Genomic DNA, 13,860 nt, shown 5'->3' with positions numbered 1-13,860 from the left:
TGTGCCCTGTCCCCAGAGGTGGAGTCTACAGAGACAGGCAGGTTTCCTTGAGCTGCTGTGAGCTCCACCCAGTTTGAGCTTCCCAGTGGCTTTGTTTACCTACTTAAGCCTCAGCAATGGCAGGCGCCCCTCCCCCAGCCTCGCTGCTACCGTTTCGGTTAGATGGCAGACTGCTGTGCTAGTAATGAGGGAGGCTCCTTGGCCGTGGGACCTTCCCGGCCAGGGGTGGGTATAATCTCCTGGTGTGCCCGTTTGCTTAAAGTGCAGTATTGGGGTGGGAATTACCCAATTTTCCAGGTGTTGTGTGTCTCAGTTCCCCTGGCTAGGAAAAGGGATTCCCTTCCCCCTTGCGCTTCCCAGGTGAGGCAATGCCTCGCCCTGCTTCAGCTCTCGCTGGTCGGGCTGCAGCAGCTGACCAGCACCGATTGTCTGGCACTCCCCAGTGAGATGATCCCAGTACCTCAGTTGAAAATGCAGAAATCACCGTTCTTCTGTGTCGCTCGCGCTGGGAGTTGGAGACTGAAGCTGTTCCTATTCGGCCATCTTGATAATAGCCTATTTGTGTCTTATATAAAAAAATTAGGATGAGAAGAAAGGAAAAGAAAGAAAATATTATCTTAAAAGTAAAAGCATATGTAAACAAACTCCACTGTCATTCAAATAATGTAACCACACTGAAGAGGGAAAACTAAGTTACTTTAGTAACCTATGAGTATTTGACTGTACAAACTCAACTTTGGACAGTTTTGGGAACAGAATTGCAAACAAATAGTGAACTCCATTTTCATTTTTTTTTTTTTTAGTTGAAATGGCTGAAACAATTCTGAAGTTCTTATATGTGTAATATAGGACTTAGCAAATGAATAAGTATGTTGATGTTATTAGGACCCAGGATTCTCAGTGGAAGAAGGAACATACAAATATGAATTGGAATAGTGAGGAATACCCTGTGGGGATGGAATGGAATTGAAAGTAATGGCATAGACTCAGGATTTCTCAAATATATATGCATGTATATATTCGCATGTATGTATGTGTATGTATATATGTACATGCATATATTTCCTAGCTCCATCTATAGGCAAAAGTGGCCTAGAAGCTAAGTCACCCCAGTAAAAATGATCTAACACATGCCCTAACACCTAAAATTTTGGTCTTTGATACCATTTCTCACCAAAGGGAACCAGGACTCTTAGGAGAAATGGCTGGATTGGGGCTAGGACAGGGTAGGTACAATATGAGCCTGGAAAAAGAAAAGAGCTCTGTCTCAAGGACGCAGGAACTAAGTTAAAGGGTTCCTACTGCATAAATCTAGGACATGTTTAGCACCAGAATAATTAAGGATAGTAATGACTTATAGACTGTTAGGAAAAAAATAGGTATTCATGAGTCCACACTGCTAATGAATGAATGAATGAATGAGCAAGTAAGTAGAGAAAAAGGGAGGACTTTGCTATGTAGAATGCCAAGTGCTGACTGGTAAATACAGAGTGAGTGCTGGATTTGGAAAATAATTCTATAATCATTATAGTAAAGATCTATTCAGGCAGAAATTATCAGTAGATGCTCAATCTAGCCAGGCATTTTGATGAGAGATGAGATATTTACATGGTCTTAAAGTGCCTTGCTACAGATTGCTTTTTAGTTGCAGGAAAAATATTAAGTATTCATTGGAGAAATTGGACAAAATTTGAGAGAACAAAACTAACATCACCAAAGACAGTACAAAGAGTTTAGCAAATCCTTTCCCCCAAAGAACCAGTATAAAACTAGACAAAATTGTTGAATACAACTATTTCAGGGCTCTGGTAATTGACCAAAAGCAAATGACAAATTTAGAAACATTTATTCAGCCGGGCGCGGTGGCTCAAGCCTGTAATCCCAGCACTTTGGGAGGCCGAGACGGGCGGATCACGAGGTCAGGAGATCGAGACCATCCTGGCTAACATGGTGAAATCCCGTCTCTACTAAAAAAAAAAACACAAAAAACTAGCCGGGCGAGGTGGTGGGCGCCTGTAGTCCCAGCTACTCGGGAGGCTGAGGCAGGAGAATGGCGTAAACCCGGGAGGCGGAGCTTGCAGTGAGCTGAGATCCGGCCACTGCACTCCAGCCCGGGCGACAGAGCGAGACTCCGTCTCAAAAAAAAAAAAAAAGAAAAAGAAACATTTTTTCATGCTAGAACTTTGTGTAAAAACAGCAGGAGTCTGCAGCATTCTTATCTGGTGGTTGCCCCCTCTCCCCTACGTCCCATCTCTGCCAGTGAGAGTGGTAGTGGCAGAGTAGGGCTGGGTAGCAAACCAGCTTTGCTGCCAGATGGAGTGGAATTTATTTGGGGTAGAGGGCTAAAACCCATGGCATCATTATCAATATAAGTATTGAACCCAGTAGAAGATGAAAGGAGAAAAACATCAGATGTCTGTCTGAATTACAGTCATAGTTGGGGCTAGTGACACATCAGCCAGAAATTTAACAGAGAAATTGTGGAGAGGAGAAAGTCTTAGAAGGACTAGACAGTGTCTCTATACATCCCTGACTGCCTGGAAAACTATGCAAATGTGCAGAAAGACCCAATAAAACTCAGCTGGAACTGAAAGCATACTTAAAATCTGGATAAACTGAACGCGCTTCAACCCATGCAAAATTGGTCAGCAGTACATAGAAGCTTTCCTGGTTCAAGGTATTTGAGCACAACCTCTGCCCAAATTATGGACTGACCAAGTGGACCATGCAAACGCAGGGATAACCCCTAGGAAGCCAAGCTAAACAATAAAAATTTTTAAATGAGACATCAGCAGCCTAACATCACAAGCACATTTTGCAGCTTAAAGCTGTGACCACCCTCCCCCACTCAAAAAAAAGGCTTTCAGGAAAAAATAATTCAAATTTAATGCAGTATATTATTTATAATGTTCAATTTTTACCAAAAAGCGAGAGGCATTCAAAGAAACAGTAAAGTGTAACCCATACTCAGGGGAAAAAAAAATAGTATTAACTGACTTTGAGTGAACACACATACTGGATTTAGCAGATAAGGACTTTAAATCAGCTATTATAAATATGCTAAAAGAATTAATGGTAGCCATATTGAAAGAATTAAGACAAAATATAATGAGAGTGGCTCAACACCTAGGCAATTTCAGTAGTGAAGTAAAAACTGAAAAAGAGCAAATAGATATTATAGATTGAACAGTATGATAACTGAAACAGGCCAGGCATTGTGGCTCATACCTGTAATCCCAGTACTTTGGGAGGCTGAGGCAGGAGGATCTATTAAGCCCAGAAGTTCAGGACCAGCCTGAGAAACATAATGAGAACTCATGTCTACAAAGTAAAAAATTAGTTGGGTGTGGTGGTGCACCCCTTAGTCCCAGCTATACAGGATGCTGAGGTAGGAGGATCACTTGAGCTCAGAAGGCTGGGGCTGCAGTGAGCTGTGATTATGCCACTGCACTCCAGCCTGAGCAACAGAGTATGACCCTTTCTCGAAATAAATAACTGGAACAGAAATTCTCTAGCTGAGCTTAACAGCACATTTGAGATGTCAGAAATAAAAATAAAATTTGGTGAAAGACCAAGAGAAATGATCCAGTATAAAGAACATAGAGAAAAAGATTGAAATAAAATAACAGATTATCAGAGACCTTTGAAACAATACTACCTTTTAGGTACAGAGCATCTCCACTGGATGGATGTGGGGGTGATTAGAAAAGTGTATTTGAAGAAATAATGCTCAAAAACTTTCCACAATTTGTTGAATTGATTAAACTGTAGACCCAAGAAACACAATGAAGCCCAGGTTAACAGTAAAAAAATCCCCATGTAGACACAGCATGATTGTGAAACTGGTGAAAGCAAACTCTTGAGAATAGCAAGATAAAATAATTCATCAATATGAATCAAAAGAACTATAATATTATTACAGTGGGTCTCTCAACAGAAAGAATGGGAGACAGAAGGCATTGATGTGACGTATTAAAAGCACTGAAAGAAAAATGTGAGACAAGAATTCTGTCTCTGGCAAAACTATCTTTCAGAAACAAAGATAAAATGAAGACATCTTCAAGTAAACAAAAACAGATTTATTGCTAGTAGACCTGCTCTATAAGAAATACAAAAGGAAGGCCTGGTGTGGTGGCTCACACCTGTAATCCTAACACTTTGGGAGGCTGAGGTGGGTGGATCGCTTGATCCCAGGAGTTCACAACCAACATGGTGAAACCCCATGTTTACAAAGAAATACAAAAATTATCCAGATGTGATGGCATACAGCTATGGTCCCAGCTACTTGAGAGGCTAAGCTGGAAGGGTCTTTTAAACTGGGAGGCAGAGGTTGCAGTGAGCCAAGATCGCACCACTACACTCCAGCCTGGGTGATCGAGTGAGACTATGTCTCCAAAAAAACAAAAAATCAAAGGAAATCCTTAAGACTGCAGGAAAAAGAGACCAGTTAATAACTTGATTTCGCATGAACAAACAACACTAGAAATGGCAAATCTGTGGGTAAATAGACTATATGTGTATTTTTTTGTTTCTTCTCTTAGTTTTTAAAAAAGCATAAAGAAATCACAAGCATTCCTATACACCAGTAATACACAAACAGCCAAATCATGAGTGAACTTCCATTCACAATTGTTAAAAGGGAGAAATAAAATACCTAGGAATACCAAATCTTACAAGGGATGTAAAGGGACCCTTCAAGGAGGAACTACAAACCACTGCTCAAGGACATGAGAGGACACAAACAAACAGAAAAAAAAAACTTCCATGTTCATGGATAGGAAGAATCCAAGTATCATGTAACATGGCCAATTACTGGCAAAGTAATTTATAGGATTCAGATGTATCCCCATCAAGCTACCATTGACTTTTTCACAGACATTAGGAAAAAACTACTTTAAATTTCATATGCACCAACAAAAGAGCCCGGTATAGCTGAAGGCAATCCTAAGCAAAAGAACGCAAAACTGGAGGACATCATGCTACCTGACTTCAAACTATACTACAAGGCTACAGTAACCAAAACGCAGCATGGTACTGGTAGCAAGAAACAGATACATGAACCAATGGGACAGAACAGAGACCTCAGAAGAATAACACCATACATCTACAACCATTCTGATTTTTGACAAAACCCTGACAGAAAACAAGCAATGGGGAAGGGATCCGGTAGAGATAAAGGGTGTTGGGAAAACTGCTAGCCATATGCAGAAAACAGAAACTGGACCCTTTCTTATACCTTATACAAATTACCTTTGACCTTATAACTCAAGGTACATTAAAGGCTTAAATGTAAGTCTTTAAATTATGAAAACTCTAGAAGAAAATCTAGGCAATACCATTCAGGACATAGGGCGCATAGGCAAAGTACTTCATGCTAAAACAAACCGAAAGACAATGCACAAAAGCTGAAATAGACAAATGGGATCTAATTAAACTGAAGAGCTTACTGCATTGCAAAAGGAAACTCTCAGCAAGTGATAGGCACCTACGAATGGGGAGAAAATTTTTCCAACTATCCATCTAGCAAAGGGCTAATATTGAGAATTTACAAAGAACTCAAACAAATTTACAAGGAAAAAAACACTTCATCAAAAAAGTGGGTGAAGGATATGAACAAGGACACTTGTTAAAAGAAAACATTATGCATCCAAGAAACATGAATAAAAGCTCTTCATCACTGGTCCACAGAGAAATGTAAATCGAACCACAAGAGATATCAGTCTCATGCCAAGCTATAATGGCAGTCATTAAAAAGGAAACAACAGATGGCTAGAGAGGATGTGGAAATGGAGAAATATGGAACTCTTTACACTCTTGGTGGGAGTGTAAATTAGTTTCAACCCTTGGGAAGACAGTGTGGCAATTCCTCAAGTATCTAGAACCGGGGAAAAAATACCATTTGGACCCAGCAATCCCATTCTGAGTGTATAGCCAAAGGATTATAAATCTACTATATTCTTACTATAAAGGGACACATGCACCACATATTTTTTATTGCAGCACTGTTCACAACAGCAAAGACTTGGAACCAATCCAAAATGCCCATCAGTGATAGACTGGATAAAGAAATGTGGCACATTATACACCATGGAATACTATACAGCCATAAAAAAGGTTGAGTTCATGTCCTTTGCAGGGACATGGATGAAGCTGGAAACCATCATTCTCAGCAAACTAACACAGGAACAGATAACCAAACACCGCATGTTCTCACTCTTAAGTGGGGGTTGAACAATGAAAGCACATGGACACAGAGGGGAACATCACACACCTGGGCCTGTCAGGGGATAGGGGAGGGATAGCATTATGAGAAATACCTAATGTAGATGACAGTTTGATGGGTGCAGCAAAGCACCATGGCATATGTATACCTATTTGGCAAACCTGCACATTCTGCACATGTATCCTAGAACTTAAAGAATAATAAAAATATATAGAAAGCAATAATTTTAACTGTTTTGCAGTTTTAACATTTTTAAATGTTATATATGACAGTAGGAACATATCCAGACCTCTGGATTAATGAGACAGTCCATGGGCAGTTCATTCTTGTGTGTGGTTTCCTTGAGGCATAAGATTGCAGTTGGAAAAGGGATGTCTGCCCTGGAGGAAAAGTTAACTGAGCCCCTAGACTAAATAAAATATTTCTTCCCAAAAGGGGTATGGGACATTCTAGCATCACTAAAAACAAGTGAGAAAAGACAGTTCCCCCAGATAGGCAGCACAAAGGAGGAGTAAACCTCCTGGTTATGGGCACTGCATTTATCCCCATTATCTGGCAGGATTTGGAGGATAATTGCCCAGGAAAAGACGTAAGCATTGAGTAGGCTGCTCCAGTGTCCAAAAGAAAACTTATAGTCCTACCTGCCACATCCAAAGTATTCCTTGGCTCTGTCCCTTCAATAGTGATGTTTGATCTGGGAGCCAGCTGGATTGTAGGCCACTTCAGCTCAAGGCCAGGGATTCTCTCCCAGGAGCCCTCCAGCCCTCAGGGCAGTCCTATTCCCAGTTGCCAGGTTTGTGGTGGAGGGGGGCAAGCCATGCAAGGCTTTTTCCCATCTGTCCCATTGATGCAGTTGGCCTTCCAGTGGCCTGGCTTCTTACACCAATGGCGATTATTTGGGAAGATATTCCTAAGGCAAATTGGAGGGAGCTGGTGGACTTCTAAGACAGCCAATAGTTGGAGCTGCCACTTTTCCATTTGCCTCTCCTTTTCCTGAGCCCTTTCTTCTTCCTCCTGGTCCTTGTTGTAAAAGACCAAGGCAACTGTTTTGAGAATGTCGGGCATAGGGGTATTGGGGTCCAATGGTAGCTTTTGGAGTTTGCTCTGAATATCTGGGGTTGCCTGAGTTAGGAAATGGTCCTGTAGGACCAGTTGCCCTTCTGATGTCTCTGGGTCTAGGTTAGTATGTTTCACTAGGGCCTCTTGTAGCCTCTCTAGGAAAGTGATGGGGTTTTCAAGACGACCTTGATCTGTTAAGGCCAATGTATTATAGTTCACAGCCTTTGTTCTGCTAGCTTTTATCCCTTCTACCAGACAGAGGAACACGTGGTTCCTTCCCCATATACCTCCCTGGGTATTGTAATCCCAATTGGAGTCAACCTGGGGAACTGTGATGACTCCTACAGGGTAGCCACCAGGGTCAGTCATATAAATTGGATTTGCAAATTGTTGGGCCACCTCCATAATGGAATCACTTTCTCCCTTAGACAGAATTTGCCCTAGTATGACTGAGAAATCCCTCCGAGTTCAAATGTTAATCCCAGTTTATAGAACCCTTTGATGTATTTGTCAGGGTCCTCCATAAACTCCCCTAGTTCTACTGTAATTTGGCTCAGGCCTTACATAGTGAATGGAGTCTGGGCTCTAGTGGGTACACTGGGGCTACTGGCCTCTTGAAGGGGGCGTGACCTAAGAGGGTGGTATCCAGATGATAGTCCTGGATATGGAGGGGCTCCGGGCCTGGAAGACTAGAATATAATGAGGTAGAAGGGGCAGTGGGGTTTGAGCTGTCATCTTTTGCTCTTCTGGGGCTTGAAACCAGGGTATACCCAATAAGGAGTGTCCCGAACCAACCAGAGGGGGCTGTCTGACTATGGCAGCTATCATCACTAGATCCATTTTACAAGCCCAACAAAGGTCAGGGTTGTTTCACAGGGCTATGAAGGCCTGTACATAGGGGATTTCTATCCATATTCCCTGCTGGTGGCAAAGTAAATCTAGTTGATAGATTATGTTAATATTTTGGTTTTCTGTCCAAGATTCCTGGTCTTGGAGTATAGTTGTATTCAACTCAGGCTGTGTTACAGATAAACATTAGCCTTTTCCTTTATAGGGTTTTGGAGTCAAACTTTTTCCAGTTCTTGAGAATACATCTGAGGGTTGTGTCCCGTGGTATGAAGATGGAATTACCCATCTGTGAAGAGAGAATAGATGAGAAAAAAAGAAAAAAAGCATCTTCTCTTCCTATTATCCTGAATAGGATGCCCCCGATTTGTCCTTAGGGTTCTGGAATGAGCTGATCTTACCATGTACCCTTAACTTCAGTACCCTCTTTTCACAGAAGAGATACCACAGTAAACAGAGAGCCCTCTCCTGTTCATCCGTGGGGTTCTGGAATGAACTGGTCTTATTATGTACCCCTAACCTTGCCTTCATCTCTGTTCTAATGATAATCTGTTAACTTGGGACCAACCTCCGTCTCTGTCCTGTGGGTCTCTTGTGCCGGCGGCCTTGGGCCATCCTATATGCTTGCTTCCATGACCTTACAGTGACTCTCACTTGGAGCATTCTAGCAACAAAATGATTATCCCTTTTCTCAGATTCCCATTTCCCTTGTTCTCTAACTAGACAAGAAACCTGTTTTTCAGCTAACTGCTGCAAGGGGGCTGAACTTCCCTCCCTTCAAATATAACCTTGAAGATCTTGATGAATATTGAGAAGGGCATGGAAATGATTAGAGAAATGGAAGCTCCAGGAGGAAGTGGGAAGAAGCCAGAGGAATAATCATGGAAACCTTTCTTAGGCTTCCAAAAACAGCATCCCTTGGATTTGAGAGGGCAACGTTTATTTGTCTTCTTAACATAAAGTGTTATGTTACCTCTGGAGGACTTAGGGCTTGATGTAAGAATTCACAAATGGCAAAGGAAGAATTTCCCCTCCTCCCGAAGTGGTGCTAACTCAAAAAAAGCAGGTAGATGGGGTCCTTAAAGGGCTAGAATGAGGCCCTATGCAGGCAGGAAACTACTTCAGAAGCCACCAGAAAACTCAGCCCTGGACCGTAACAGGAACGAAAAGCATATAGTAAGTCATAAGGAGCTGACTGGGGATCCAATTAATGTCTGTCCTAGCAGTGTGCCAACAGACAGAGGAAGGATTAGAGGTCATCTGAGCTGGTAGGGTAAAAACTAGTATAAGTCTCAAGATATCCACAAGGGAGCCCATGTTTTTGCTGCTGCGCAAATTCCGCAAGAGCTGAGGGTGTACCAATAACAGTTACATGGCATGCAAAGTGAAAGCAAAAGAGGCTAACTTGCCTCGAGGTGGACGGTCCAGAGGGTATACAAGGCCATTTCAGAATATACACAGAAAACAGGAGAATAGGTGGTGTGGGTTTTTGGGAAAGAGCCAATTTTAGTTGAAAAAGCAGAGGAAACCCCAGACATTGCACAGTTTTAGGTTTTAGCCTTACCACTCTCATGAGCCTCTTGTCTAGGAGAGCCTTTGTGTCTCAGGTCAAGGATCTTACCTGGGAAGGACTCCAAGGTCCTTCCTACCCCTGTGAGCTACCCATCAGCAGGAGCTGAGAGATGAGCTTGGGGAACAGAGCCACTGTGGCTGAGAATAATTGTTCTGGGGGTTGGTTAGTAAGCAGGAGAATGAAAAGAGCAAACAAAACTGTGTACAAGGGTTAAACACCTCCAGCCAAAGAAGGTGAGGCATAGAGATGTCTTACCACTGCGGAAGCATATTGGAGTCACGTGACACCAAAGTATGTTAACATTAGGGAATGTATCCAAGCCACAGCACCAAAGTATGTTACCAGCAGCAAATCCATACAGGTCTGCAGCAACCTCAATTCTTGCTTCCTCAGAAGAAAGAATTCAACCAAGGAGCATAAGGCAGAGTGAGAGACCAAGGCAAGTTTTAGAGCAGGAGTGAAAGTTTATTTAAAAGCATTAGAGCAGGAATGAAGGGAAGTAAAGTACACTTGGAAGAGGGCCAAGCAGACGACTTGAGAGATTAAGTGCACTGTTAGAGCTTTGACTCCGGATTTTATATATTGTCATGTGTTCAGGGTCTTGCATCTCTCCTCCTTGGATTCTTCCCTTGGGGTGGGCACTCCACATGCACAAAGGTCTGTCAGCATTTGGTAGGGGTCACATGTGCCATGTGTTTACTGGAGTTGTACGCATGCTCACTAGAGGCATTCTTCCTTTACCAGTCCAGATGTTCCTAGAGGGTCATATACCAGTTAAACTCTGCCATTTTGCCTCTTAGTGCACAGGCATGAGCCCACTCACCAACTCCTGAGATTTTATCAGAAAGCTGCTGATCACCAGTTTCAGATGTTTCTGTCTATTGGAAGACTGCCTTTCCCTGGCATCAGCTATGACCAATTATTATTTTGGAGAGACAGTTTAATAATCACCTGACCATCACCTGATGGTTGCCTGACGTTCTTGGTGGTGGCATGGGAGTGAGGGGGTCCTCTCCTTCCCTGCTCATGTCTGGCTAGCTACCTGCTGTAAAATGAGACATCAATCAATATGCGTAAGATGTACATTGGTTCAGTCTGGAAAGGTGGGACAACTCAAAGCAGGGGAGGGGGCTTCCAGGTCATAGGTATATAAGAGACAAAAGGTTGCATTCTTTTGAGTCTCTGATTAGCCTTTTACTGAATACACAATTTACATGTTAGTGGCAGATAGAGGAATAGTCACTTAAGCCTTAGTCTGGCTTAGTGAAATAATAGGGCAGAGGAAGCAATCAGATACGCATTTGTCTCATAGGAGTACAGGGATGACTTTGAGTTTTGTCTGTCCTTTGTCTACAAGGAATTTCCTTGTGGGCAAATTGTGAGGGAGGTATGGGACGTATGTAGCTTTTTTTTTTTTTTTCAGACAGAGTCTTGCTCTGTTGCCCAGGCTGGAGTGCAATGGCGCAACCTCGGCTCACTGCAATCTCCGCCTCCCGGCTTTCAAGTGATTCTCCTGCCCCAGCCTCCCGAGTAGCTGAGGTTACAGGCTTCTGCTACCACACTGATTTTTATATTTTTAGTAGAGACAAGGTTTCACCATGTTGGCCAGGCAGGTCTTGAACTCCTTACCTCAAGTGATCCACCTGCCTCGGCCTCCAAAAGTGCTGGGATTACAGGTGTGAGCCACTGCGTCCAGCCTTTTTTTTTTTTTTTTTAATCTTTGTAGCTATCTTATTTAGGAATAAAATAGGAGGTAGATTTTCCTGGTGCAGTTTCTAGCTTGACTTCCCTTTGGCTTGGTGGTTTGGGGATCCTGAGATTTATTTTATTTTCACAACTATATAATCATTATGCGCCTTACTACCCTCACTTAGTATTATACTTGGGAGAGTTAGTCATGATGATACATATAATGCTAGCTCATTCATTTCCACTGTTGTTCAAGTGTACCAAAACCTTAGTGGGTTTTTAAAATTCATGTGAAATCCACAAGAATATTTTTTGTAAAATTTGTAGCATTTATTCTTGTGGATTTAATATGAATCTTTAAAACCACTTGAAAATGTATTTAGATTTCTTTAATCATTATTTAGTTTTTTCCCTTTATTCTAGAAACTATCTGGAGGGTAGATTTGAAGGGAATAAGGACTGGATTAGGAAAATCACTTATGAAACTATTACATTAATCAAAATGAACGAAGATTAAAATCTGAACTAAAGATTCTGATGTATCACATGGGATAAGTTGGAAATGATAAGAGGGAATAGCAATTAATAATAGACTAAGGAAATTTGCATGTCACATGAAGGAATAAGCTATGATAAAGGGAAAATATAGTATTTTACCTTGAGAAAACAAATGGGGACTCTTGCTTTACTGGATCTGTATGATTAAAGTTGAAGTGATATAAAGAAAGATAATTTGGTTCAGTAATAAACAGGAGAAAATAAGAAATTATGTATTTATTTAACTTCAATGTCATAAGGATGTATGCTGTATTTTCTGGAGTTGCCACTAAAAAAATAGAAAAAGAGTTTATAAATACCATACTAACAGAGGGGATGAAAGAAGAGACAGGAGAAATCGAAAAGAAAGATAAAAGAGAAGATAGAATAAAAAGCATAAAATAAGATACCACATATATCTCTATATATTAGTGTATATCTCAATAATTACAATAAGTATAGATGGATTAAGTGAACTAGTTAAAAGACAAAGGTTGTCAGACTAAAATATTTCAGTTACAGACAGTCTCTGATTTATGTTCAATTTAAGATTTTTCAACTTTACAATGGGTTTATTAGGACATAACCCCATCATTAAATTGCAGAGCATTTGTGTATGCTGTTTACAAGAAGTAGAGAAAGGCTGAAATTAAAAGATGGGAAAAGATATAGTAGGCAAATTGCAACAACAACAAAGCTGGTGTGGTATTAGTAACGTCAGACAAATAGATTCTGCAGGGGTTAGTTTTTAGAACAATGCTAGCATTCTAAAACAGGAACCTAAATACAGGCCTTAGAGATGAAATTGAAAAGAAGGTAATAGTGTATTTCCAAACAACTTATATGTTCAATGAGTATTACCTGATTTGAAGAATAAAGGCAAAACTGAAAATTTGGGAAAACAAATACTCATAGATTACATGGAATTTACAGTTTAACCAAGTATTTTCCTTCAGAGTCCAAAATTACTGGCTTTTTCTTTCTGTGTATACTGTCTATGATTGTTGACAACACATATAAAATTAAATGCATTTGGTAAGTCCTTGCTCTTATGTTTTCAGGAATTCAAAATGTCCTCAGCCTCTTTTGTGCAGTCCTCACAGAAAATAAGGTTCTCTTCCATTCTGCAAGTTTCCAGAGACTTAGCGATGCTTGTAGAGCCCTGGAATCTTTAATGTTTCCTCTTAAATATAGGTGAGGTTTTCATTTGTTAATTTTATTTATTCCTAAACTACATATCACTTATTGTCGATAAGTCATAATGTTATGGCACAATGGTTTTGAACCACATAGGGGTATTTCACAAAGTTATGCTGTTACATGAGTCATAGTTCTGATAAAATCTAGTCTAGAATTTTGTTGTCCATTACTGAATGTTGATTAGTGTAAAAGTATTTAATTTGAATAGTATTGTCAGCAACTTTTAATTGTCTTTTAACACATTTGGCATAAATGTCTAGTCAGTGCTATTTGATATTAAAGAATTATTAATTTTTAGAAGTTATAATGGTAGAGATTCTATTAATAAAAAGCTCTTATCTTTCTTAGATACCCACTGAAGTATTTATGGGTAAACAATGTGACATCTGGGATTTGCTCGAAAATAATACAGTAGAGAAGAGAAAAAAAGTGGGTAGAAATATATATGTAGCCATGCATTGGTAATTTGCAAAGTTGACAATTACTGCAGGGTTTCGTTATAATTTTTTCCTCTGTTTTTTCATGGGATATGTTAAAAAAATTTTCCTAATAAAAACTAAAAACAAAACAAAACAGTGATACCTAATAGTGCTATAACTAGAATAGCATATCTCTAATATGCTGTTTAATCAACTGATAATCTAACATCTAGGAAATTAGTTCATATAAACTAGATAAAATTTTAGACTCCAGAATTTCTTTAAAAGTTTTTTTTTTTTTTTTTTTTTTTTTT

At 40.4% G+C, this 13,860-nt stretch overlaps 1 protein-coding gene across 1 annotated transcript in view; it reads left to right on the top strand.

Moving 5' to 3' along the window:
* LOC108512630 (myotubularin-related protein 13-like) overlaps positions 1-13,860 on the top strand; it is a 329,858-nt gene that overhangs the window by 271,525 nt on the left and 44,473 nt on the right. Inside the window, exon 7 of the mRNA XM_017847959.1 lies at positions 12,989-13,121. Coding sequence (XP_017703448.1) covers positions 12,989-13,121 — 133 coding nt within the window. The remainder of the gene's footprint in view (positions 1-12,988; positions 13,122-13,860) is intronic.

Source organism: Rhinopithecus bieti, unplaced genomic scaffold (genome assembly GCF_001698545.2).
Source record: "Rhinopithecus bieti isolate Rb0 unplaced genomic scaffold, ASM169854v2 scaffold_30862, whole genome shotgun sequence".
NCBI lineage: Eukaryota > Metazoa > Chordata > Mammalia > Primates > Cercopithecidae > Rhinopithecus > Rhinopithecus bieti.
This window is presented reverse-complemented; position numbering and strand designations above follow the sequence as displayed.